We start from the raw sequence: 26,105 nt of genomic DNA, 5'->3' as shown, positions 1-26,105 counted from the left end.
ACCCACCCGCAAACCTAATGACTGGGCTTGCTCGCTCTATCCGCGCCGAAAACGCTTCATTAGCCCTAACTACCCTTGACTTGGACTTCAATATGCCAATTGACAATATGATTATTGTTGATAAGGTCCTCCGCGTTTTTACGTGCGGTGCAAATTCGAGAAACAGCCCTCGTCCAGACTGGGAATATGCAATTAGGGATAACAGAGTATTGATACCCCGTATTTTACTCGAAACAGGGATGAATGACATGATCTCTTCCTTATCAGTCACCACTACTCCTGAGATGGCACCTTTCAAGCAACCGGGTAGATCTTTGAAACTGGATGTCGGAACTCCTGGGAGGCTTGATACCCTCCGTTTTGTTACAGACTTGGAACGTGAACACCCGTTGGTAGATGATGATATTGAAATTGAAGTCAAGGGCGTCAGCCTTAATTTCAAGGATGTTATGATCGCCATGGGTCAGCTTTATGAACCCGCACTTGGCTTGGATTGTAGTGGTATTGTCAGCCGAGTCGGCCCCGCTGCTACTAAATTCAAACCCGGGGATAGGGTAATGACCTGGAAAGTTGGGACGTTTCGAACCTACACCCGCGCGTCAGAGTCGATGTGTCAGTTGATCCCCGAACACATGAGCTTCAGGATAGCTGCATCCCTACCGATTGTGTATACTACGGCCTATCACGCTCTTTTTAATGTCGCTCGCCTTGAGAAGGGGGAGACTATTTTGATTCACGGCGGAGCTGGTGGCGTTGGTCAAGCCGCAATTGTTCTATCCCAGTTCATAGGGGCCAAAGTTCTCGTGACAGTTTCCAATGGAACTAAAAAGGATCTACTTCAGGGCAAGTATGACATCTCGGAAGATTGTATTTTTAACAGCAGGAGCGACAGCTTTGCTAAGGGAGTCATGCGAATGACAAACCAGCGAGGTGTGGATGTGGTCCTCAATTCTCTTGCTGGTGAGGCGCTACAACAATCTTGGAACTGCATTGCCCGGGACGGTAGGTTTATCGAGATCGGTCAGAAAGATATAGGTAAACGAACGGTCTCCAATTTTCGCGGAGCTGTGCTAATACTTCTACCCAGTTCAAAATACCGGCCTTAATATGGCGCCGTTTATCCGTAACGTATCCTTCCACTCAATCAACTTACTTGACATCCTCGCATATAAACCAATAAAAGCGGCAAAGATCTTCCAGGCAGTAATGGAGCTGGTCAGGCAGAATGTGGTCAAACCTCTCGAGCCAACGGTCTTCATGCCTTTTAGCCGGATCGAGGAGTCTTTTCGTATGATGCAAACCGGCAAGCATATGGGCAAAATTGTTCTTGAGCCAACCGGCCATGACATCGTCCCTGTAAGTAGTGCTGCTACTACTTTAAAACTTTGTCGTGCTAACGTCAAACCAGGTGCTTCCCCGAGGCCTAAAACCGTATAGATTTCGCAGCAACGCGACATACCTACTAAGCGGCGGCTTAGGCGGAATTGGCAGGAGCATAGCGCTGTGGATGTCCAACAACGGCGCTAAAAACATTGTGTTCTTGTCACGGTCAGGATCGAAGAAGCCAGAGGCACAGGAAGTGATGGACCACCTAGTCAAGCGGGGCGTTAAGGTAGCTGTCTATAACTGCGATGTCGCTGATGCACAACAAGTGGAGAAAGCAATTCGGCAATGCGGAATGACCTTTCCACCGATAAAAGGTGCAGTGCAGGGAGCTATGGTCTTGAGGGTTTGTTTTCAACTTTTCCACGGATTTTACAGCATAATGCTAAGTAAATATTTGCACAGGATGCTGTTTATGAGAACTGTACCCATGAACAATGGATGGGTGCAATCCGTCCAAAGGTCCATGGAAGCTGGAACTTGCACAAATACCTTCCAAAAGATATGGACTTTTTTGTTATGCTATCCTCCAGTGCTGGCATAGTTGGGTCTAGAGGTCAAGGCAACTACTCTGCTGGTAAGTTGTTTCCTATAGTAAAATTCGCCGACAACATTATTAACGATTTGCAGGTAATACATATCAAGATGCGCTAGCATATCATCGAAGACTGCAAGGCCAATGTGGCTCATCTATTGACTTGGGACTTATCCTTGGTGTTGGGTTTGTGGCACAGAACAAGGAACAACGTATCACGGGCAACCTACAAACCTGGAACTTTGTGGGTATTGTTGAGAAAGAGTTGCACGCCTTACTTCAATGTGCCATCACAGGTGAGAACGCCATTGGTAATCGCATCCCTCCCCAGATGGTTACTGGACTTGGAACAGGTGGTATGGCCAATTTTGCAAGGGAAAAGTTTCCCTGGTGGTTCGCTGATGCCAAATTTACACACCTTAAACATGTCGACATCCACAAAACCACAGCAGATCAGGGCTCAGGCACTGTCCAACTACAGTCACTTCTAGCACAAGTTACATCTGTCAACGATGCGGCAAAGCATGTAACTGAAGCGCTAGTGCAGAAATTGGCTAGAAGCATGATGGTCGAGGCTGAGAATATTGACTCCGGAAAACCAATCAGCAGTTACGGGGTGGACAGCTTACTCGCTGTTGAGATTAGAAGCTGGCTATTCACCGAAGTTCAGGCTGACATCAGTGTGTTTGAACTTTTGAGCAATGTGCCGATCACTACACTTGCTGGCAATTTGGTTATGAAGTCAAAATGCGTTCCACGGGCTGTTATTCAACAAGGATAACACGGTGAGCTGAAAGGTTGACATGATATATGCAGCGCTTTTTACTGCAATTAGGATAGCGTGGGAGAAATACGCGCATTGTTGCTGTCTAAAACATTTTCTACACAAATTGTGTTGTGAGCAATAGAAAGAGATTTGGGCGATTTTGAAGTCCACAGTGGTAAGAAGATGGTTGTTGCATCCTCATTATTACATAGTGAATGATAGATCTTTCTAATGGCTGGCTGTCTTTACTGCGGTTGCTCGACACTAATCATATTCAGGCTAATAATCCTGGTAATCACTTGATTGATGTCGATAGCCCAGTTGAAGGCTTGGGTACGGAGCACCATGTTTTACCTATGCACCGGTGTATATAGCCCCGCCATCAGGATCGACCAAGTCACAAACCGGGTGAATCTCCTGTCGACTCTGGCGGGATTACCTTCTTCAAGAACACTTCAAGGTCTTGGATTTCGTCAGGATCACCCGAGTGTCCAAGTCCGCTTTGTAAGAGACGTCAGCATCGGGGCTAAGGCACGTTTGACGCTCGAAATAGGAGTAACATACGGGTATTTGTGGAACTCAACATCCATTCCCATTTCCTTCAGGTGCTCCGCCGATTTTTGGCCCAGTTCGAACTTGACGACTGCGTCTATGTCACCATGTGCCATGAACACAGGCGTCTTTTCATTCGGCCAGTTCTCGGGAAGCAATTCCTTAATCTTGTTCGAAAGAGGTAAATAACTGGAAAGTGCGAATATCGCCCCCAGTTTATCCTTGCACGTAAGCCCAGTGACCAATGACATTGCTCCCCCCTGTGAGAAGCCGCCGAGGACGATACGGGAGGATTTGATTCCCTTGTCCATTTCCTCCTTGATGAGAGAGTTGAAATATTCGCGTGATTTTAGAATTCCAGGTTCATCTTGCCGCTGCACAAACTCCTCCTGTGTCGCCTGCATTTGAACTTATTTCGTAAATACCAACTTAACCAGTGCAGAGTTTCGGAGGGAATCAGGACTGACCGTTACCGACAGTGTTGCAATATCATACCAGCCCGGCATGACCGTCCCAAAATTCTGCAGTAGTATTCAGCATCCGCAGCCCAGATTTACGTTCCGTCACCCCCATCTCACATGCGACGTACAATTGTAATTGGAATTGGAGGCGCATTCGGGAAAATGAACGAAACTTCATCAAACATGCCACGGCGCCGCCAATTCTGCGCAAGCATCATCCTAACTTCCGTCAAAACCGGACCAGGTTTGTAGACTTGAGCTAAAGACTGGCAGAATGGCATACCACCCAGCACCACTACCAATTCAACAGTCAGCCATGGAGCGCTTGAGCCCGCCATTTGTTCGCTCAAGACGACTTACTTATCACCAAGGCCATGTGCCATGATAACCGTGGCAGAATGCTTCTTCAAAGCAGGGACCACAAATGGTGCTGTAGCCATCCTGAACATAAGAACAGTGCACGGAGACTTAAGCTTTGGCGGAGATCAAGGGTTGTTGCTCTACGGACGGAGCAAATACGCCTTTCTTTGCGTTGCGGTTGCCAGCAGCAGCCACAGTACTGCCGCGCTCCCCCGCTTTAACAGAGCTTATGTAATCAAGGGGCTGACCTTATTCGGTCCTATGTTGATCCGCTCCGGCCTACATCGGGCAACTTTCGAGGTCATCAGGTTATTTGACGCTTGACCTGGCCGACGGATTCAAACACTGCCATGCTCTCGAGGGTGGAGGGGCCCCAAACTGGATGCATTGATTGACAGAAGCCATACATTACTATCTACAGTGACGTGCAATAACCCGCACCCTAAAGCAACGCAACACCGCCTGCCACGACAGCACCCAAAATACCCCAACCAGCCGTCTGCAAAGGAGCGGCTATATTCGATGATGTTGGCGCCGGCCCAGAGGGATCGGTATTGCTCCCGCCTTGTTGCGCCTGTCCATTTGGCGTGGATGCGTTTGCATTCCGTTGGGCTGCGTCGCCGGAGAATGCTTCGGCGTTGATTCCGGTGCCATTCTTGCATTTGCCCGAGACAGCGAACTCGGTCGTCGACGAAAAGGTAATATCGGCGCACTAAACGGGCTCGTTAATACTGACGGGCACGACTACACGGCTCCAATACGGAATCATTCAACTTACGTTGTACAGCCCACCAGTTGGATCTCCGTTCGTCACGACCTGCAGCGTGGCGTTCATTCCATCCTCGAGGCCGACGCCCATCAGCTGCTCTTGTAAACTAACTTCCGGTAGACAGAAATCTCCCAGTCCAGTTTGCCTGAATGTAGGCACCAGCGTGATGTTGAAATTCGACCCTGGATCGTTGCCCAGTCCCAATAATACCTGCACGGCCGTTTGGTCATGCCCCATCTCCAATGCAATGGAGATTTTGGGATCGTTCAGGGACACCTTGGTGCGAGAATCCGAAACCGATTGGCCGCCACATGGAAAATTGCTAAGCTCATCTTCTGAGAACCCTCTGGGTGTCGGCTCGACGAGCACGAAGTGAGCGGCAGAAAGGGAAAAGAGGGAGCTAAGAGCGAGGATTCGTCGCGGGAAATGCATTGCTGGCTATTTCGACCGGTATCACGATATTCTCCAGAGAGGCTGAAGGAAGAAGCAGTTTGGGAGGTCAAATGTCGAGTTCGGAGAAAGACCGGAAATCCTGCACTCGAACCAGGAAGAAAAACGAAGGAAGAAAAAGGAACAAGCCTCGTATGAGCAAGACTCATCGGTCCGTTATATCTTTCACAAGTGCAGCCTCGCATCTCTCATGGGGTTCAAACTTTAGTCGGTCTCCGCTGCGGCTCTCCGCAGATGATGCAATGGCTCCGCTCGTTTAGCGATTTTGCAGTGACAAGACAGCCACGCTTCGACAAGGATGGATTCCTTATCTGCTTCTTCAACTTCCCCTCTTGCCTTTGATGATCGAGACCAGACGGAGGCCTGACGTCCAGAGAAACCCAATAATTATAAAATTATGCCGTCCGGGGAGACGTTGCTGATCGTGTGTTCCACCCACCAGGGCGGAACCGTTAACTCGTGGGCGAGGACCCTGCTGCTCGCCTCGGAGGATCGAGACTGCAATTAATCTGCTCAATTCAGCGCACGGAGTCGTTCCCCAGGATTGGATAGCGGACCCTGGTAAGCTTAATCTAGCTAAACCTTCTTCAATACAGCAGTGAAATGGCGATACACTCTACAACGCCAAGGTATCCTTAGCCAGGCAAGAAATCTGCAGACGACCAACAGCCAGGCGGGTTCATTGGAAAATATATACAATTCTCAAAGAGACTAACAGGACAATACACAAATGACCCCAAAACTCCGCGCCGTCATGTCCCAGTGAAAGTCATCAAGCTCGTCGTGATTAATGCTCTTCCCCTCGATGGGCATACCGTCCAACTGCAATATCACCGAGGAACACACCGCCCAGCACCGAAAGGAAGTATCCCACATTCATTGTCATCACAGCCAACATGCTTCAGTCGCAAGTCAGCAACCAAATAGCATGCACTCGGGTATATTGCACTGGGAAAACTCACAGCAAATAGCCCACACCAGCCATGACCGTCACCAACGCCGCCCGGGGAAGGTCCACGCTAAATCTCCACGGCATCACTGGTGGACCTCCCGCTCGCCGTACCACCCGCACTCTCTCCTCCACGCCCTTTTCCGTAAGCAGCACTGCATGTTTGGCCTCTGGGTCATTGTGCACTCGTTCCGACTCCGGCGTCTGGCCTGCCACGACTATGAGCCGCCTTTCACGCGCTTGGTTGAGCCATCGCTGATCGAGCGTCGTCTTCACAGCCATGAGTCCGCGGCCGAGCATGGCAAGAGCGATGAGGAAGATGCAAGTTGCGGCATATGTTCCGCCTGTGGCCGGCGTCCATGCAACCGTGTAGAGAGGAGTTTGGATAAAATTTTGAAAGACCATGGCCATGATCATACTCGACGGGTCGCCGCCATGTGAGTGCCCGACAGGCTGCGGCGCAGCGCCATGACTGTGCGACATGGTTTGAGATGTTCTTTTGGGAGAAAAGGCAATTGAGATAATTCCTTGCTGTTAAGAGAAAGTTCCAAGGTCCTAGTGGGAGCGGGAGCTGCGCGATGGGTGGTTCCTCGATATATATTCTTCCTGCCCAAAACGTGAGACACCCCCGTGGCAGCCAAGCTCATGCACGCCTCAGACCTTTAAGAAATGACAAAGGGGGCTGGGCATGACGGAGAATGATTTTCAATGCCGTCCGTCTCTTGCTGATAGACTCAGCTGCTTCGATCCGGATTGCGTAAAGAGGAGGATGGTGGTTGAGCAGCAGAATCAGATGTTGTCGTCTGGACAACATCGACGAGAGGGAAATCGCGGGCATTTATACCAGGCGAAACGGGCCCAATACCAAAATTACCGCCAAGAGCAGGTTCCTCGGAAGTGGGCCCAGGCCACGCTCCCATTGGCTGTGCTTAACGAGGTTAAGGTTATCCAGAAGAAACTCTATTCCTCGTTTGCTTAGGTAATCGGTTTTTCTGTCGCCAAGTCGCGAATTCAGACACCAGATGCTTGAGCTGTGTGACTCCCGATAGAGCGACTGGCCGTGTGCTGGCCGTGTGCTGAATCTGTGCAGCCAGGTCACACTCAGCCGTGCGGGCAGGGAATCTCTCAAACGTTCTCTTTTCGGAGGCGTCGTTCTGATTTTGGTTCATCGCGACTCGAGCCCCAACTCGGCTCTGGAGCGTGTATTTGCCTCTTAGTAATATTCTGCTCATGCACGCTCATATCCCCGCAGGAACAACCGCCAGCAACAGCCAGAATGAGGGTCAAGCCCGCCAACCGCCTCGGCCCTGATCTCGTATAACCATTTGCTTTGCTTGGTCGGTCAGGATTTCATATAACAACCCGACGGCCCTGATGACCCTCGTTTCGCCCGTTACCTCCTCCGGCGTGGGATCCGGAAGTGATATGGCAAGACGTAGGGGTGTCAGCTACCTCTCCCTATAAAGCGCAATAAACAGAATCTGGACGCTGCGGCACATATACCGTAGTGGCGGGAACATGGAGCGACGACACGATAGTTCACATAAACCAACGCCCTCGGGCAATGGCGTCCCAAGTTACTTCAATATGCAGCAAATGTACTGGGCAGCCGTGGGTGCTGTTATTGCTGCCGCAACGCTCGCCAACATTATGAATAAGGTCATTGCTGCGCAGAGGTTCGTTTGCAAAATGAAGACCTAATCACGGATGTCATTGTCTGACCTAGAGATATAGGTTCTCGGACAAGACACTGGCGCCATCCAAGCCCAAATCCTTTTTCTTCAGAGCCTACGCCACAGGAACAGCAATGGTGAGAGAATTCTCAAATGCTGGATTCCGGCCCCTGGCAATTGGTAAAAGCACGCTGCATACTGCACCAGTTGGGCGCGTCAGTATTTTACTGGCGAATCTACTGGTGGTGATGGTTCTTTGTTTCTACAAACTCAACACGATGGATCAGTGGAGCTGGGAAACCGTCGGCTATCGAACGGGATTCATAGCCATTGGGCAACTGCCTCTAGTATTCCTTCTGGCAAGTAAAAACAACATCATCGGCTTTCTTACGGGGTCCAGCTACGAAAGGCTGAATTGGTTACATCGATGGACAGCCAGGACGCTATGGCTCACTGCGACCGTTCACATGGGTTTCTGGTTTCGAAGCTGGGGAAGATACGATTACATTCTTGTGAAGTTGACCAAGGATCCGTTAACTCAAAGAGGGTTTGCCGCTTGGTGCGTCCTAACATGTATAGTTGTGATTTCTATGGCTCCAATACGGCGGTTGAGCTACGAGGTATTTGTTTTATCCCACATAGCGACCTTTTCTGGATTCATCGCTGCCGTATGGTTTCACGCTCCCGCCGAGGTAAAGGCTTGGGTTTGGATTCCAATTGGCCTACTCGTGCTTGATCGAGTCGTGAGATACGCATTCATGGCTTTGGCCAATATACCGCTCCTATCTCTTCATCGGAGACCGGCATCCACCATGAACCTATCAAAATGGTCCCTGAGCGCAACATTCACACCACTACCCGGAAATGTCACCAAAATAACCATCCAGAACCCGACCATTTCTTGGAAGCCAGGACAACATGTACTCCTTTCATGTCATTCCGTGCTGCCGCTTCAGAGCCACCCATTCACGATTGCTTCGATTCCTTCTGATGATAAATTAGAATTTTTCGTACGCGCCGAGAAGGGGGGCACGAAGAAGATATTCGACCACGTCTCAAGCCAAAGCCAACTCCGCGAGCAAGAAAATAGTCGCCGTCCGTGTCAGCTCACCAAGTCCGTGATAATCGACGGGCCATACGGTAGGATAAGAACCTTACGCCAGTTTGACAGCGTCGTGTTCATCGCCGGTAGCATGGGGGCTACTTTCACGATGCCCCTCATGCGCGATATCGTTGAGGGCTGGAAGAACGAGAACCTTGGCCCCGAAACGGGACGGACGAGCTTTGCCCTGACTAAACGAATTCGGTTTATTTGGATCGTCCGCTCGCAATCCCATTTGACTTGGTTCATGGACCAGTTGCAGGAATTAATGCGGGACATAGACCGTTGTGCGGGCGCAAATTCCTTATTCAACAAAACTCGAAGCCTTGAGATAAGCATATATACGACATGCGGTACTGAATCATGTCCGACTCTTCAGTCACCATTATCCGCTCGGTTGGCTAGTATGTCGAAATTAGCAACCGCTGAAAAGCAGCCCGCAGTGGAGATGCCAGCTAGACAATCAAAACCCAATAGTTGCTGCTGTGCTCGAAAAGTTACCGATGAAACTGCTCCCTCTACACCGTGTCTGTGCTCTGACCTGGCGCCAGCACCCCCCCCTTCATTACCCACGACTACAGTTACCGAAATCGAAGTCGGCCCTTCAGAGAAGGGTCTTCCAACTCCTACGTCATACTCTCAACCACCTCTCGACTCGCGCATTACTATTGTATCGGGGCGACCCGACACTCGTACGATAATCCGCTCTGTCCTTGAGCAGGCAGAAGGAGAAAGCGGTGTTGTTGTGTGCGGCCCTAGCGGCTTGAACGCCGATGTGAGGCGGAATGTTGTGTCACTCAGCGACGAGAGGGCTGTGCATAAGGGAACAGGAGCGCAAGGAATCTACTTGCATGTTGAGGAGTTTGGATTCTAACGTTTTTTTTACTTTTGTTGGGTGTTCGACGGCGTTGTACCACCTGATGTTCAATGGGGCCGAATCAGCATTTGTGAGATTTATATAAACTCGGTGGTAGGATCATATCAAGTACAGTAGTTAATTACCTTCCTGTCACCCAAGGCTTTCGCGCAAGGCTTTCGCGCAACGCTGTAGACATTGCGATTATGATAAACACCGTCCTTTTGCCCCAACAAGAGATTGTTTATTCTATCCAACCTACCGTCTACTCAAAATTGCTTTTCCAGATGATAACTCTTCACCAATTGTTGATATTAGAGCTGTCAGGAAAGAAAGCCTGCGGCCGTTAAAACTGATCTAAGTTCATCTTGACTGCATATCATTCTTCAAACCTTCATAACACAACACCCACTAACGACCAGTCACCTAGCTTATGGGTTGAAATAACATATCTCTGTGAAAAAATTCACCAAGGACCATCCAATATCAATACTCCAATGGCACCGGCAGAACCAGACAAGCCGGACACGGCAAACGCCCCTGCGCCGCCGTCTGCGTTTGCGGAGGTGCTCTCAATGGGCACTCCTCTGTTGCGCTTCATGTTCTACCCAATGGACCAGCTGAAGCTACTGGGATCGAGTATGCGCCAGATGGTCGGGAAGAAATTTGACCCCGAGAAGGACATTATCGACCAAAGCAGCAAGGTCATCTTGATCACTGGAGGTGAATCTGCAACCCCCATATATTCATTCAACACATCCACTCAGCCATTATATACTCATGAACTAATGAGAACCCCCGTAGGAAATACCGGCCTCGGAAAGGAAACAGTCTTCCAGCTCGCTAAACATAACCCAACACGCATCTACCTTGCCGCGCGCAACACCGCCAAAGCCCAGGCCGCAATCGCCGACATTCAAAAACATCTCTCCCAACCAGCCGATATCCACCATCTCCCTCTCGACCTCTCATCCTTTGCCTCCATCCGCGCTGCCGCAGACCAATTCACCTCCTCCAACAACCGGCTGGACACCCTGATCCTCAACGCCGGCATAATGGACATACTGCCCCATCGCACCAAAGACGGCTACGAAATGGACTTTGGCACAAACCACCTCGGCCACTTCCTCCTCACCACCCTTCTCCTCCCTACTCTCGTCAACACCGCCAAGAAGCTGGAGTCCGAGGGCAAGCCGCCGGACGTACGCATCATCTCCGTCGCGTCGATGGCCTGGCAAATGGCGCCCTCGATCTCCACAATGCTCTCTACAGATTCACTGCTCGCGGCCAATTCACACGTTCGCTACGGCGCCTCCAAGGCAGCTAACATCATCTTCGCCGCAGAACTGGCGCGTCGATACCCAGAGTTGACCTCCGTCTCCCTCCATCCGGGGGTGATCATGACGGGACTCTACGATTCGGTAAGCGCCAGGAATCCGGCGGTGCGGGTGGGAGTGAGGATGATGAAGGCGGTGACGGTGGATGAAAAGCAAGGGAGTCTAAATCACTTGTGGGTAGCGGGATCGGAGAGAGAGAAGTTGAAAAACGGGGAGTATTATACCCCGGTCGGTGTAGGTGGGTGGAAGAACCACTGGGCTGAGGATAAAGAGGCGGGAAAGATGTTGTGGGAGTGGTCAGAGGAGCAAGTTTCTCAGGGCCAGGGAGAGCGAAACTAAGACGATAGTCTGAGGTAAGTGTTCACATATATTGGTTTTGAACTGTGATTCGCATAGCTGTCAGGCGCTCAGAGTCTATCTGGAGTTTATGTGATCGTTTTGGAATTTCTTCACTGTCGGTTAAATTACGGTTTTTTCTTTCCAACGTGTCAAGCCGGGTGTATATAATTTCGATATTTAAAAAATGCGGCATGCTCTGGAGTCAGAAATGCTGTGATACGATAACACCGTATATATTTCCACAGAACAAACATGTACCCGTCGACATACGTAACATAGTCCGAGACACCAGACTTTCACAGACCAATAACTAGAAAAAGATGACAGAGGCAAGGTCGGTTTCTTTTGAAGGATACCATCGATTCTTCCCCATGTACTCTTTTGGAAATAATGCCAATGGGGCCTGAAGACACGGAAAGGATAAATCACATATTTCCTTTATTATTCTGTTGTCCTCTTACTCGACTTTGGACTCGAATGTTTCCCCTACCAACTCTGGGATATCCTCATCATCATCCTCACCTTCCTTCTTTTCGCCTTCCTTCTTTTGCATATTCTGGTAGCTCTCAGCGAGCTTGCGGAGGGAGGCAAGGGAATCGGGGCCGAGCTGGTTGAGGATTCCGGGTACGAGTTCAGTGAGCTCTTTCTCTTCGCCATTACCGTAGATGGCGAAAGTGTTGCTAGGAACGGAGGCTTGAACTATTGGCCGTGTATCAGCATGGAGTCCTTCTGCGCAGGACACCTCACAGAGATGTAGATTCCGACGGTGGCTTTCCGGAAACTATATTATAGCCAACGTACCCTTAGGGGCAGCGAAATGGATCACGTTGCCATCCTCCTTGAACATGTTAACTTCCTCGATGGCCTGGATGGGTTGGACATTGAGCTTCTTGAGGGAGGTTTGCAGCTTCTTGTCATCAGTGCCGGATGACTTGTGGACCTTCTTTGTCTTGCGGCGGGGAGTACCCTTTCCTCTACAGGAGTATTAGCCTGTGATCTGTATGGATGTATCCGAACCATCGGTCGCAACATATTTCTCGAGGACGCTAGAAATGCTCGAATATATTCTGAAAAAAATGTACATACCCTATATCAATCAATGTCAGTTATCAGCTCAATGCCAATGGAAGGATTCCGCGCCTGGTGCCCAAGACAATAACACATTTCCCCAATGCTCCACCAAAGCCCAACCGCACAGCGTATATGTAATGCCCGAGATGAACCGTAGGAAAAGAAAAGAGCACGTACCAATGCGCACGCTCTGCTGCAATCTAGCCAATTTCGCTTGATCCATGATTCCTACTTATATATCTCAAAAAACGTCCAAGCAACCCAGCGGCCCTCGAACAATGCTCTCGAATCGAAATTAAACCACCCAATTAACCGGGTCCAACACGATATAAAGGGTGGGAATTTCGGTGGAAAGCTCTGCGCAGGAATCGTCTGCCGCGGGACTCGCAGAGCACACAGTTAGCTCAAGCAACCACGATCGAAACAATCTGCCAGATGATTTGTGGGGTGGTTTGTGTGAAAGTGTTCCGACAGCGGTCGCGCGGAACAAGGGGCAGGGACATTGTCAGGAGACGCAGCAAACTAAGATCAACGTACCGATCGATTCGAGAAATTGGAGATCTGCTTGACAGCTGTCTTGATGGCGTTGAGGTTGAGCGTCGGATTTCCCTTGTTCGCCTGTGAGGTGCCGATGTGGATGCCCTTTTCGGGTTAGCGCCTCATCGATTAGGTAATCGGGAGCTGTCAAGCCCTAACATCCGAAATGGGAAGTCAATTGCATCCGATGGAGAATCTTTTACATTCTGATCGCTACAGAGGGACGAAACTTTTTTGGCTGTGTGCCATTGCCTCATATCTCTAAAAAGCAGTAGTCGTCCCGGGTTTGCGGGTGTCCACCAATACCAACACCAACGCTGATACATCCCATAGAAGTACACGAATTAAGCCCCATATTCAAATCTAGTATGCTCTTCTCTTCAGCCTCTCCCAACACGTTTAATCGATCGGTTCCCCGATCCCATCTTGCCCGAAAAGAAGTGGAAGGGTAGCCACATCGCAGCCTCGGAATCGACAGGAAGACTCGTTTCAAGCGGGAAGCCAGTAGGAACCCTCAAGATCCCTTGGTATCTCAGCTCATTGGAGCTTCACAAGGGGCCACACCTACCCCAGTAAACGGTCACCACAACCCATTGAATTCACTTCACAAGCAGAGATTGGCGTTCCCTCTATCCGTGAATGGCGATTATCATAAATGGCGTAATGTAAAACAGTTTATAAAAAGAAAAAGGCCTGTATGCCGCATAAACTCCGAGTTGGCGGGGGTAAATAACGTATAATAATTACTCTTTCAGCCCGCATAAATCAGTCCCCAGCGCTGTATCGACCATATACCAAAAGCGCCAGTAAAGGTTCGATTTGTCGTAGTCAAAGGATCCGTCTTCTTTCAGGACAGGTCCATCGCCGACAATATCACCACTGAACCAACTGAGAATAGGAATAGATCGAATGATGCGTTCGCCCATGGACGGTTGCGGTGGTAATGCTTCAGACGCTGGTCGAAGCACCGCCTTTCGGACAGTTGGAATGTGAGTCATGAATTCAGATTGAGATGGTTGAGGAAATCGATGACGAAGAGCGTCATTATCAGAGACCGGCGCCGTAGCAGTGGCAGAGCTTGCGGTCGTTGTAGACTGTTGTGAGATTGTATCGTCGAACTGTTTCAGGTCGGATTTGAGAGATGTGGGGGGGAATGGACGAGGGATTATGGCGGAATCAATGTCTGCAGTACGGAGGAAATCATTTGATGCGGGTGGGCCAAACGTGTAGGGATCAGCGAGCTTCTGCTTGATTGTGTCCCGGGACCCTTTGGGGATTGGAACATCCTCATTGGGCCCGTGGCCGTTGTAGAGCTCGCAATAAACGGAATAGCCATCAATGTCTTGAGGAGAAAAGTGACAGGCACGGTCGGCGGCTGCAAATGAGTCAAACGTGACTTTGATCCAGTGTTCGCCTCCAGCATATTTCTTCGCTTTCTTGTTAGCGTCTGCAGAGAGGGTTCTGTGAACCACAACATCCCCAGATGTCAATAATTGCGGGTATTTGGGCGCGATATCTGGGTCTGTGCGTGGATAATCCTCACAAACAACGCCCTGCGAGATGGTTTCAAATCGATCTATCACCTTCCATTGTGCGGTTCTATCCTTGTAGCCATAAATTATGCACTCTGTTGCAACCGCATCGGGTGTTTTCCGTGTGGTATCGATTGAGGACGAAGTAGCGGTGGGCAACAGCTTTCTTCTGGCTTGTTCTTCCTCTTGTTGGATAGCGAAAAGTCTGCCAAACTCTGCAACGTTTTGGTTCTCGCGTCTAGCTGGCGTGCCAGTTCGGGTTCCGGAACGGGCAGAACTGTATCGGGCATTCCGTCGCTTCCCAAACGATCCAGTCTCCTCCGGAGGCCTTCGTGGATTTCGAGATTCACTATGATGCTGTGAGTTAATGGACGGTTGGTAGCAAGTCAGAGGCAAACAGTCCAGGGAATTAAGAGAGATATCGCGCTTCCAAAAGGAATTGTTGGCCAAGGTAGAGAAATATATGTTCACTCACTCTTTATATAAATAGCCGTAGGGTAAAAGGCCGCCTTTGGGGCCTCTTGCACGTTCCTCGGGAGGCACTGAATGATATTCCATCTGTCAGAGGAAAAAGGATAGCGCTGGGAGGGGGTTTCTTTTTGCAAGTGAGCAAGAAAAGAGACTACTGCGCAGCTTTGGAAGTTTGGATGCATCTATGGTTGGAGGGAAAGCAAATCTGAGAGATTAGTAAGCAACTGAAAATGTTGACAAGTTAACTACCCCGTAATAAATAGTTCATCCTTTCGGATTTTGCGTTCAATCGTTACGCTCCAATGGTTCAGAACTTCAGATGCCGTTCTATCAAGACTCAAATGGCGCGTAACCAGGGACTATGCTTGTGGGTGATTCCTCTCCGGCCCCCAAGGGGCCAAGGGCCTTGTGGCCATAACTACGGAATAGTCGAGCAAGCATCCCTCATCGTATCAGGCCGACTATGGAGGAGGTTGACATCCAATCCATGGCCAGTATTTACAAAGGCGGCAGCCCAACCCTACCAGCCCTGTGTATTCCAAGCATAATATGCCAGCACTTCCCCCATGCAACGATATACCAATGAGCAATATAAAAGGGGTTCACAATCCCCAACTATCAATATGCCAACTCCGCAGGCCAAATCCATTACGTGAATACACAAACCCAGCAAACAACGGTTAGTCTTGATTGGATTTTCTAGTCGCTTGTTGGCAGATGCTGGTTTACGAACCGTTGAAGACTGATGATAGAAATCCACAGGAATAACCAAAGGACCGGAATAGCACTGCTTATTGATCCAAATCCTGGCCCAATGGACACATACCTAGACGATTCGGCGATTAGCGCGGATATTGCCCAGCTTCAAAGCGCCCCCGAATCGAGGGAGCATTTCTACCGGCGCCCGATGTCAGGAATTTTACAGCTCGTGTTCCCCCGACTCGAAGGATACAGCGTTTTTGAATCCGAAGGAGAATCGACAACCGCGGATTTCACCATCCTCAAAGTGTATCAAGCACCAGCCGGGTTGTTGTATAACTTCGATGTCATGGTTGTGGAGAGCAAACGCAGTGATTCATTCAAAACTACCGAGCCTCGACTTTTTGAGCACATGAGGAATTGCAACAATGAGACCGAGAATGTTTATGGTTTGATTCAAAGTGGCTTGCACGTTCAGTTCTATCGGCATTTAGGCTTTCAGATACGCCAGTTAACGCAAACGCTCCACCTTGTGACGGATGCAGCTCAAATTCAACAGTGGCTGGACTATGTAAAAAACAATCCGCTACCGGTTGCACCTTAAGTTGGCTTGGTTACATGCCTGATAGTACATAGTGTTTCTTGGTCGCTAAGAATATTGTTAAGTGTATAGCTGTGTGCTCACTTCGCCAATCCTTCTTTTATTCTCCTACCTCATTGAGGGCAACAATCAATTCAGTATCTGGGATTTGACTGACGGACCTTGTAAGCCACCCCGCTATGGTCTCCGTCAAACTGGATATGTGACTCGACCGGAATCTTCGTCGGTTTTGTCGTAAGCACCTCCTGCCGCTGAATTGGACGCCCACCATCGAGCCATCGAAATGGAGAGCCCAAAGATAGCATGCAGCCGAGTCTAGCTGGCTCGATTGGGCCCAAAGATACCCTGGAAAGGATTAACTGCTGGATCTCAACCGGAAGTAAATGCAATCGCAACATCTGTAGACTTGGGGCCGTTGCTGATACCGCAAGTCCAATGCTTTGCCTTGGAGGCATGTCGGTGCCATTAAGAAATGGCTGTGGTTCTGTGCGCAGTGTCCCATGAAGGCTTTGCACACATACAGTGCACATGAAAAGCTCCTTCACAGAGAGGACAAGGTAATTAATATGCTTACAGGGTGGGCTGGGATTTGGGCTGATCGGATCAAAATGAGACCAGACGTCTTCTTGGACGAGAGCAGGCGCATGTGTCAGGTGTTGGCAGAATATAACGGTAACCCGTTCCAGGCGAATGTAATCGCTCTGAAACGGTTCCCAGGACGGTAGATGCTCCAGTCGGACCAGCGGACCCAATCCGGGCCTAGAATAGTCGACCTCTTTCACCGTGAAATCAAATAATGATTCTAAGGATTGCAGTGGCCAGTCGTCTAAAAGTCGACCTGTTGTACCGACTTCGCAGTACATGCCTCCATTGATGCGAGAAATCTTCCAGAATTCTACCAGCGAAACTAATTTGTGCTTCAGTCGTAGTGGTCGGGCGCCAGTTCGAGCCCAAAGCCGGCATACTCACCGTATATCTCTGAGCTGGAGGTGCTGTACACAGCTCCATGTCGCTGAGAGATACTGCATCTGGGTTGCTGGCTAAACTGCTTAGCGCAATTTTTCGGTTTTGATGCGCCTTGCGATGAACTAAAAATCTCGTTGTCGAGGTCAAATACCCACACTGAAGCGACAAGGCATGCCCTAGAATCAACAAACGGATCCGCAACATCATCTCTTAGTTCCATTTACGCGATAGTGATCGGTACAGGGTGTCAAAGATTGTTTCTGTTAAATCTCAGTAACTCTTGCACTCTCGAAGTCTAATAATGGGGGTGCAAACCTTTGGTTGCAGCACGCAAGCGATTACAGATACCCATAAACATATCATCATCATCATCATCATCTGCGCGCCGATAAGCAAAATATACAGAGCCTGCGTACATATTAGCCGTTTGTCTCATAATGTGGTACTTTGGACGCACCCTGGGCTACAAGATTGAGAAAATGAGTCATATTTTATCAACAGGTAATTTCACAATCACTTGTGTCAACTCGTTGGCTACTGGGTTGAGGAATTAGCAGCCATGTTGCTAAACAAAGTGTTGCAGGATGGACTCGTCGGGGGTGAAATCGACAGGCCTTTGCTAGTTAATTATCGTGCTAATGCCTCTTGGGACAGAATTGATGACTAAATCGACAGACAGCCTGTCGATTCAACCCAATCGTATCTCAATTATTAGAGCTTGTTCTGGATCAAAAAGGGATGTTGTATTGACAAAGAGAGAGTATATACTTGGAACTTGAAGGTTAGCATATTACGGGAATTTATTTTTCCGTTTCTAGCTTAAAGTAACTAACTAACTACGGAGTAGTTAGTTAGTTAGTTAACTCACTCGGTAGGTACCGAGGTACGGAGTATAAGCAACCCACGAGAAGCCAGTCAAAGTCTGCGCCGCCACAGCTGCTTCTCACCCTTGTGGCCTTATTCTTGCCCAACCCCAGATGCTTTGGCAAGAACTCATTTGCGCAGCCCTAGTTCAGCGTTTGACTCGCCCTCATGTCCGGTCACACTGATCTGCCGCGTAGCCCAAAAGGCACCATTTACGAGACAGAGAAGGGATTTGATGCCAGTTTGATGATCGAGGTCGACCCCATAAAAATCAAGTTCATAGGAGAGTTGAAAACATCAGAGGCGTCGTCAATATTCCATGTGAACTACAATGGCAAACCCCGTGTTTTGAAAGTTGTATGTGCCTTGCTACATCCCAAACTTATGATTCTTTCTAACTACTCCCAGTTCCACAATAAGGGAGACCCTGGGTATGCTGATGACGGGATTCGTGACTTGAATCGTGCCCGATGCGAGATCAGAGCCTACTGCCGCCTCAAACAATCTGGCATTTGCGACCAGGGATATGTGCCACAGTTTTACGGATACACGCTTTCCTTGAATCCAGCTGTGCACACCCCTCATTTAGATAGCTTTCAGCGCGATGCTGACTTTCCAAGTGCTATTCTGATGGAATACCTGCCGAATCCCTCATTAATGAACTGCCTCACTTACAGCAAAACGCGAATGTCCAAGGCAGTCGATGGCATCAAACAGATCCATTCAGCTTTGATTGACCACAATGACCCTTATCCCAAGAATATTCTGATTGTTCCTGGTGACCCAGAAAGAGTTGTGTGGTTAGATTTTGATGTTGCAATTACTTACCCCAATAGTGCTTACATTGGAGAAAGGGACCGTGGTTGGCTTGAGATGGAAACTGCGCGTGTTGAGTGTTTCGGGGAGATGCTTGTTGGTACCTCGAACAATTTCACTGCTTGTTGCCTTGTGCTGACAGAATTTCCAGGCAGAAGATCAGATACAGGGCCTTCTACCAAACACAAAATATTACTAAGCTGGTAGTAACATCAGTACACAAAGAGAAGGTGGTTTGTTGGTTTCTTGGGGGGAAAGGCGCGGGGGTGCCATCATGCCATGGTAACTAAGATAGTCAAGGAGACTCTGAAGGTTGGCTATGATCAGTGCTATGGAAACATCTGTGGAAGGCAAAAGCCGCGAAGTATCCCCTTCTATGAGAGATCACAGGGCTTTATCGGCCCTGCTGATGCTGGAAGCACTGTGCCTACCCCACCTTAAGCTGTCTGATTTTTCTCCACAATGCTGAAGAGGAACGAAGACTGCTTGGGGCTAACAGGATCCATGCTGCCCTGAGTGAATAAACATTATTGGCATCCCCGCGCCGACAGGGTCTGGCCATATCCTCTAGCCGATAACGTGTAAGAATGTTGAGTTTGAATTTTGATATCAATTTGAACATGGACCACTGACAATTTAGATCTAGTGCCCTATACCACTCTTCCATTTCTGTGCCAGCGATGGTGACTGGCTTCGAGACAGAATCCGTGTGGGACTTGAAGCTATCAATTCTCTTGTGGTCAAATTAATGTCAGCTAGAAACTGGATTCATGAGCTGGAAGATATGAAGTCTAATCTTCAGTTCATGTTTTTAATTTTATTATGCTGATAGTTTACGGATAGTTAACTAACTGGTCAGCTAACTAGTCCGCGGTTAACTACCAGAGGCATCTGCCTATTAACTATTTGAAGGGATGCGGATTGTGATCCCCCTCAAAGGCGGGTTCCATGGTAAAGGGTAATTCTACGGAGGCCGCCGCCATATGTTTTGGTCCCCTTGAATCCTTGGCACACTTTCGGGCGTTCGCAGGCTTGAGTTTAGGGGTGATCTTGCGGGGGTAAGGGGGGTTGGTGGACCGCTAAGCTGCGTCGAAGGCTTGGGAGAGGCCCCTATACTGAAGGACCGAAACATGTGGCGGCGACCTCCGTATATTGGAGAGATTCGCCTGCATGGAGTTTGCTCCAGGCCCAGGAGTTGAAATCGGTATTTCATGGAGATATTTCTTCATTACTCCGTACGGAGTACGGAGTACTGCCGTCGAGTTTCCACCTGATGGTAGTTAACGCATGGTTTACGGTCGAATTTGATGCAGGATTTCCTTGGCTGAAGATGCTGTATGATTTATGGTCCTGATTCTGTCGACACAAATGCCTTGTAACATTTCGTCTTTCCCCGTTTTTCGAATCCAAGATTTATAGTTATTTATCGCATTTGGCTGGTGGCGAAATCGGCTATCATGAAGGCCCAGAATATCCACTATATACGAGTCAACGGTGGAGTATGTGTAGTCTCGCGGAATATCAATTGGGATTTCTTCGTTCTCCAGCTCTTGGATCCCAAGCGGAAGTGGCCTATTCTCAAAGCGAAGAAAGCCACTGTTATCAATAGTAACAGATCCGATTTTTGGAACTGGATGTCTCGCGAGGCTGAGGAAAATTCGACTGAGATCTCGAAAAAGGTTCATCCGTAGGGTAGGGTCGTCGCGTTTCTTCAACCAAGACTTAGATAGCATCCTTCCTTTATCTTCTTCGATGTATTCATTGAGTAAAAAATTGCTCCGCTCTTTCTCATCATTTAACAGCTCCGGCCCACCCCGATGGCCGACATAATGAGAAGGGGTAGGATATCCGAAAAGGGAGCGCAAGCAGCGACGAACACGATATAAACACCGCATCAGGAACGGCAAGTTATCAATTTGCGAGAACTGATAGCCGAATTAGTGTATCTGACTGACGGCTTTGTGACAAAATTAAGAGTAAAAACATACAACACCAGCGGAGACAGAGAAGCCATACAGTTTAGGAATGGGTATATCTGGACAATTTTCTTGCAACCAGGCATAGGTTCCCGCTTCGCATCGGACCTTTTCATCACTGTTTCCAGGTCGAAAAGCTTCGCCCACACGGTACGGTAGAGGGATTCGAAGAAGCACCCTGTCTCCAGGTTGCTTTTTGCCTTTCCAATCGACGATTGTGACGGGAATGCAAACATTGAAGCTTCCATACAGCCAGTCCTCAACTTCGGCAACATGGCAGGTATTGGGAGACCTCAAATTCAAATGATGAGCAACAATTGACCGAATAGAATCTTTTTGGCTGTTCAGGAAGTCGAAAAATCGGATTTGTTGATCATAGTAACCTCTTCTCTGTTTGGCAAAGGAGTATGTGATCTCCTCACGGAGCAGACGCCGAGTTTTGGCCATCATCTGCGGAGGCCTTGATACCAGCAACCGGCAAGGTATCCGTAGATACTCCGTACTGCTGAATGCAAATGCTTGACCGCGTTGTCCTCGAAGACGCGCTTCGGGACGCGGGATTTCTGGGGACGCGCGCCAAGGGCTTCAATTTCTCAACTTCAACAGTTCAACCACAAGATAACAAGTTAGTTATTACTCCATGGCCAGCAATGGAGTATGGATTGCTAACTTCTAAATTGTGAAATCTTCAAATCAAACATGTTGACATTCCGCATCCTTCTTGCAATCTTGCTTGCTGGCTTTGCTATCGTGCCCTCCCTTCCGAATCTCACCACTGCCCATTTCCGTGATTTCTACACCTTTTTCCTCACCCAGCAAGCTCCTCCCAGTTCACCCTCCTGTAGCTACTCATCTACGCCCTATTTTCCCAGCTGGAACAGTTGGTGGCATCACACCTCTGCAGCGAAATGGGAGGCTAAAAGTAAATCCGGCAGGTGGAATCTACTCTACCACCTCGGGGGAACCGGTCCGTGGATCGAAAAGATTGATGGCGTTTTTGAAGTCGGAGACCATGGGATCGGGCCGCCGTCAGGGTGTGTGGTGGATGGGGTGCATATGGTAATACTGTCTCTTATTTCCGTTCCTTTTCCTTTTTCCGGTGCGATTTCCTCTCTGTCTCAATGATTTCGCTGTCCGTCGAACCTGGACTTCATTCAGTTACCAATATGAAAATGGATGATTTCTTTTACTGAAATCCCTGCGAATGAATTTAGATGTCAAGACATGGGGAAAGATATCCGACATCTAGCGCTGGCGCACGTATGTGACTTCTTTATACCCGAAGCCGCAGCATGCTTTTTTTGCCATTTTAGTTCACGTCCTTACTTTGTATCAAAAAGGTCATTTGGCTCTTCTTGCTCGAATAAATGCCACAGCTACTCCTATGAATGGGACACTTGCTTTTTTGAACAGCTGGTCATATATCACTCAAACCCCCCAGGATGACTTTGACCAGTTAATCTCGCATGGACCTTATGCTGGAACTCTACAAGCCTTCACCACTGGGATGAGGCTGCGAACTCGCTACTCACACCTTATACATCGTAGAAAGCATACCCGATTTTGGGCTAGTGACTGCGAAAGGGTGATTGACACGGCACGATATTTCGCTGCCGGGTTCTTTGGCTTGGACTGGGACGGAAAACATCTCGCTACGCTGGACATTATCCCTGAGACAGCCGACCGTGCTGCTGACACCTTGACTCCTGGAGACACCTGTATTCGATACGTCAGCGACCCTGAACAGGGGCATGATAAAGGGGTGAATATGCTAGCGAAATTCCAACAAACTTATATTCCCCCGATTTCGAATAGATTAGCGAGAGATAATCCGAATATAAAGTTCACTAACTCAGAGATATATAGCATGCAGGAAATGTGCGGGTTCGAGACCATGACGCGAGGTTCAAGTCCTTGGTGCAATGTCTTTTCTACCGATGACTGGGAGAATTTCGAATACGCAAGGGATCTCCTACATTATTACCGTGCAGGACCGGGAAACCCATATGCACCGACAATGGGATGGCTATGGCTAAATAGAACGACGGAATTGCTCTTACACCCTTCAAACGAGGGAGATGTGTTCTTTAGCTTGTAAGTGGCCATCCGTGGGCTCGAGTACTATTATGATTGACAATGGTAGCGTCCATGATGGCGACATCGCACCAATGCTCGCTGCACTAAACGTGTTTGACCAGCCGGACGACCTACCAACGACCCATATCGCAAGAGACCGCCGTTGGCGAACATCACAAGTTATGCCCATGGGCGGTCGAATCATCTTGGAGCGCCTGACTTGCGAGTCGCCAGGGAGGTATCAGGTAGACAACCCAGCTAACGGCGAGCCGCCTAGCTCAAAATCGCGTTTCATTCGCATCAACATCAATGACGGCATTGTCCCCTTGCCCGATTGCAATTCCGGCCCCGATGCAAGCTGCCCCCTGTCTCAGTTTGCGGAGAGAACTCGCTTGCGAGGCGAGGAGGCTGGTGTTTTTGAGGATATCTGCGGCCTTGAAAACTGGGGAAACGGGGGTATTACTTTCCTTAAACAAGAATAGATAAATGATATCAAAATTTCTTACCTTACCTCTGAACGAGTACTTGAATATATTCAGAAAAGTGAGGTTTTCATACGTGATGGAACGTATAGACATACGGAGCACGCCCTGTTCAGTGTGTAATGAAGAACTATGATACTAGGCGGGGAAATAGATAAAGACGATATTTCAACAAGTTCCCGAATGTGGCCATATATACCTAAGGGTACGCATCTATCCATTCCTTCCATAGATCCTGGATAACAAGAATGAGTGGCACCTGGCGTGCTCATTAGCTATTATACACAGGTTTTGCATTATTTTGGAAGGAGAATTAAACAATTTATATTATATTTGATTTATTCTTAATTATATCAGAGTTTCAGCCAGAAATCATGAATGATGAATATTTCTATTTAAAGTGTTGTCGTTCATTTGGAATTTGGCATCATTGATTGATGGCTGTCATTGAGTGGTAGATTACGTTATTAGTCAGCTGACTAGTTATCGCTGACTCAGCTGTCTGATTATCAAACTCTGTCGACCCGCGACGTTGCTTCATCTCAAGCCTGATGCGAAAACGACAGCATGGTTTTTCCTTCCAGAAGGATAAAGGACTCGAATCTCAATCCAGGCTCTGATTTGTTGTTCGATATCGGACTGTCCTGCGATACACTGGCCCAGCCCTCCCATAACTTCCTCCAGTAGCATGCCTCAGCAGCTCTGGTGAGATAGCGTTCTCGAAATATCTTGACGTTGTTATTGGCAATTCGTTTGGCCTTTTCTGGGTTTGCTAGCAGCTCTTCAACCTTGTCCGAAAGATCCGAGAAGTCTCGCTCGACCTCGACGAAATTCTGATTCGGCCCGCTTGACTGCAGCAGATAGTGGTGATGCTGGATATGTTGAAGCTTATGGGCGATGATGACTGATCGGCAGGCTTGCCGATATTTGAATGAGGATGAAAAGGACCGGCCTGGATGATATGTGTTTAGCGCCATGGCTTGATCCTCGGGAGCAGGGGAAGTCACTCTCATACCTTCAACATGTGCAATAAACATATACTTGCAATGGTCCTCCATGCTGATGAAGTGAGATTTTCTACTCCAAACAATCTCTTTCACATCACCCCACGGCTTGTTTCTTGTGACTTCGAGCAATCTTCGCCTTAGCTTAGGTGCGAAGCTCAGTTTACCCCTCCAGACCAGTCTCGGAGTTTTTGAGGACCATGGCATGGTATCCTCCAAGTCAAATTTCTCGATCCGCTTTACCACCTGGTCATAGGGACCAATGTTGCTTGCTGGGTTACCCCAGGCCCAAAACCCAAAGTCTGGAATCAGCCACACAGACTTCTCAGTGGCTTTCCTACTGAGCACCCAAAGGGGATGGCCTTGACCAGATACATCCTCCACTTTGTCTTCAACTGAGAAGATGAACTCGATATTAGGTGCTCTGTTGCCAAGGGCTCGGTGAATTGAGCTCAAAACTGCCAAAATCTTTCGCCGATGGTCTTCCTGGGCAGCGCGAGCTTCTATAATGAACAGATTTCCATTATATATCATTGCTCTTGCCATGCCATTTTGGAGTTTAACTGTGTTCAATGACTTCTTCAAGATACCACCTCGAGAGATCCAGAAGCGAACAGCGCGGTCAACATCCTCATATAGCCCTGGGAAGGCAGTTTGGCATTGTCCTGTGTTAAGAGCTGTATTGTGGTCATCTTGACCATACCGAAATGCCCAAGCGGGCGTGGCCAGCGGTGGGGCTGGTGATATTGTTGGCTTGAACTTGAAGGCTAGGTCTACGCAGCTCGTGCAGTTGAAAATCGTCGCGGTCGTGCAAGCACAGTGGCCGGCGGGGATCAGTTGTGTGAGGATAGGATGAACATTGTCCCTATCCGAGTTCATGCCGAACCATAGCGCAAAGATGCTAATTCCCAAAATAGCAATTAGGATTGATTTGATGATAGCACGCGAGAAATAGGGACAGTTGCGGCGAACAAAATAGGAAAAATCCATGGCGCTTGACATGGGCTTGGGGCAGAATGCGGCAAGAATTGAGATGCAATATTTTTCGACGAAAGTTGTGGGAATGGGGAGGATACCATTTCTCAGGCTTATCCCCTCCAGGGCCCCCTGTGATGCATATATTGGACAAAGATCATGATTACATTGATCTAGACTCCCTAGGCCAAAGAAAACGTTGAGTCTCCACACACGGCGGAAATCTACAAGGGTACGATCGAGTGAAAACACCTGGAGCAGTCCGCGATTCGATGCTAGTGGATACTACCAGGGTTTCTATTAGTCCGCAGGAACGAAATTTGACAGCGACCGAAGTCTCGCTTCTGAATGCAAGGGTCAACCAGAAGCTCGGGTCCAAACGGCGGCCCGTGAAAATCTACCGTCAGTATCCAAAATTCACCCCCCTTGAACATCATGCCTCTTATCTGGATAAAGTTTTCCCGGCCCGGCCCGTTGCTCCTCCATGTTGTCACTTAATCTCC

The 26,105-nt window shown here is 48.8% G+C and overlaps 13 protein-coding genes across 13 annotated transcripts; 5 read left to right on the top strand and 8 right to left on the bottom strand.

The window, feature by feature from the left end:
* Window positions 1–92: 92 nt before the first annotated feature.
* UREG_05997 (uncharacterized protein) lies at window positions 93–2,699 on the top strand (the record flags this gene model as incomplete). The annotated part of the gene is made up of 5 exons (XM_002585262.1): window positions 93–1,002; window positions 1,088–1,356; window positions 1,409–1,729; window positions 1,789–1,960; window positions 2,014–2,699. 5 exons carry the CDS (start codon window positions 93–95, stop codon window positions 2,697–2,699), a joined length of 2,358 nt encoding a protein of 785 aa, XP_002585308.1.
* Window positions 2,700–3,163: 464 nt separating this feature from the next.
* UREG_05996 (uncharacterized protein) lies at window positions 3,164–4,137 on the bottom strand (the record flags this gene model as incomplete). The annotated part of the gene is made up of 4 exons (XM_002585261.1): window positions 3,164–3,634; window positions 3,704–3,757; window positions 3,826–4,021; window positions 4,058–4,137. The coding sequence occupies 4 exons, from the start codon at window positions 4,135–4,137 to the stop codon at window positions 3,164–3,166; spliced, it is 801 nt and encodes a 266-aa protein (XP_002585307.1).
* A 362-nt stretch (window positions 4,138–4,499) lies between these two features.
* UREG_05995 (uncharacterized protein) lies at window positions 4,500–5,258 on the bottom strand (the record flags this gene model as incomplete). Its single annotated transcript, XM_002585260.1, has 2 exons — window positions 4,500–4,769; window positions 4,836–5,258. The coding sequence occupies 2 exons, from the start codon at window positions 5,256–5,258 to the stop codon at window positions 4,500–4,502; spliced, it is 693 nt and encodes a 230-aa protein (XP_002585306.1).
* A 976-nt stretch (window positions 5,259–6,234) lies between these two features.
* Window positions 6,235–6,708, bottom strand: UREG_05994 (uncharacterized protein; the record flags this gene model as incomplete). Its single annotated transcript, XM_002585259.1, has 1 exon — window positions 6,235–6,708. One exon carries the CDS (start codon window positions 6,706–6,708, stop codon window positions 6,235–6,237), a length of 474 nt encoding a protein of 157 aa, XP_002585305.1.
* A 1,035-nt stretch (window positions 6,709–7,743) lies between these two features.
* UREG_05993 (uncharacterized protein) lies at window positions 7,744–9,874 on the top strand (the record flags this gene model as incomplete). The annotated part of the gene is made up of 2 exons (XM_002585258.1): window positions 7,744–7,901; window positions 7,960–9,874. 2 exons carry the CDS (start codon window positions 7,744–7,746, stop codon window positions 9,872–9,874), a joined length of 2,073 nt encoding a protein of 690 aa, XP_002585304.1.
* Window positions 9,875–10,431: 557 nt separating this feature from the next.
* UREG_05992 (uncharacterized protein) lies at window positions 10,432–11,227 on the top strand (the record flags this gene model as incomplete). The annotated part of the gene is made up of 2 exons (XM_002585257.1): window positions 10,432–11,058; window positions 11,201–11,227. 2 exons carry the CDS (start codon window positions 10,432–10,434, stop codon window positions 11,225–11,227), a joined length of 654 nt encoding a protein of 217 aa, XP_002585303.1.
* Window positions 11,228–11,989: 762 nt separating this feature from the next.
* On the bottom strand, window positions 11,990–12,826 carry UREG_05991 (uncharacterized protein; the record flags this gene model as incomplete). The annotated part of the gene is made up of 4 exons (XM_002585256.1): window positions 11,990–12,231; window positions 12,334–12,506; window position 12,619; window positions 12,781–12,826. The coding sequence occupies 4 exons, from the start codon at window positions 12,824–12,826 to the stop codon at window positions 11,990–11,992; spliced, it is 462 nt and encodes a 153-aa protein (XP_002585302.1).
* A 1,057-nt stretch (window positions 12,827–13,883) lies between these two features.
* UREG_05990 (uncharacterized protein) lies at window positions 13,884–15,230 on the bottom strand (the record flags this gene model as incomplete). The annotated part of the gene is made up of 2 exons (XM_002585255.1): window positions 13,884–15,021; window positions 15,148–15,230. The coding sequence occupies 2 exons, from the start codon at window positions 15,228–15,230 to the stop codon at window positions 13,884–13,886; spliced, it is 1,221 nt and encodes a 406-aa protein (XP_002585301.1).
* A 1,347-nt stretch (window positions 15,231–16,577) lies between these two features.
* Window positions 16,578–17,827, bottom strand: UREG_05989 (uncharacterized protein; the record flags this gene model as incomplete). The annotated part of the gene is made up of 3 exons (XM_002585254.1): window positions 16,578–17,350; window positions 17,409–17,585; window positions 17,725–17,827. 3 exons carry the CDS (start codon window positions 17,825–17,827, stop codon window positions 16,578–16,580), a joined length of 1,053 nt encoding a protein of 350 aa, XP_002585300.1.
* A 614-nt stretch (window positions 17,828–18,441) lies between these two features.
* UREG_05988 (uncharacterized protein) lies at window positions 18,442–19,296 on the top strand (the record flags this gene model as incomplete). Its single annotated transcript, XM_002585253.1, has 2 exons — window positions 18,442–18,630; window positions 18,682–19,296. The coding sequence occupies 2 exons, from the start codon at window positions 18,442–18,444 to the stop codon at window positions 19,294–19,296; spliced, it is 804 nt and encodes a 267-aa protein (XP_002585299.1).
* Window positions 19,297–20,381: 1,085 nt separating this feature from the next.
* On the bottom strand, window positions 20,382–21,512 carry UREG_05987 (uncharacterized protein; the record flags this gene model as incomplete). The annotated part of the gene is made up of 2 exons (XM_002585252.1): window positions 20,382–21,014; window positions 21,078–21,512. The coding sequence occupies 2 exons, from the start codon at window positions 21,510–21,512 to the stop codon at window positions 20,382–20,384; spliced, it is 1,068 nt and encodes a 355-aa protein (XP_002585298.1).
* Window positions 21,513–22,959: 1,447 nt separating this feature from the next.
* On the top strand, window positions 22,960–23,623 carry UREG_05986 (uncharacterized protein; the record flags this gene model as incomplete). Its single annotated transcript, XM_002585251.1, has 2 exons — window positions 22,960–23,159; window positions 23,209–23,623. 2 exons carry the CDS (start codon window positions 22,960–22,962, stop codon window positions 23,621–23,623), a joined length of 615 nt encoding a protein of 204 aa, XP_002585297.1.
* A 542-nt stretch (window positions 23,624–24,165) lies between these two features.
* UREG_05985 (uncharacterized protein) lies at window positions 24,166–25,617 on the bottom strand (the record flags this gene model as incomplete). The annotated part of the gene is made up of 1 exon (XM_002585250.1): window positions 24,166–25,617. One exon carries the CDS (start codon window positions 25,615–25,617, stop codon window positions 24,166–24,168), a length of 1,452 nt encoding a protein of 483 aa, XP_002585296.1.
* Between the last annotated feature and the right edge of the window lie 488 nt (window positions 25,618–26,105).

This window comes from Uncinocarpus reesii, genomic scaffold (genome assembly GCF_000003515.1).
Source record: "Uncinocarpus reesii 1704 scaffold_3 genomic scaffold, whole genome shotgun sequence".
Classification (NCBI taxonomy): Eukaryota; Fungi; Ascomycota; class Eurotiomycetes; order Onygenales; family Onygenaceae; genus Uncinocarpus; species Uncinocarpus reesii.
The sequence above is the reverse complement of the archived record's forward strand: the minus strand, read 5'-3'. Positions and strand labels throughout refer to the sequence as shown.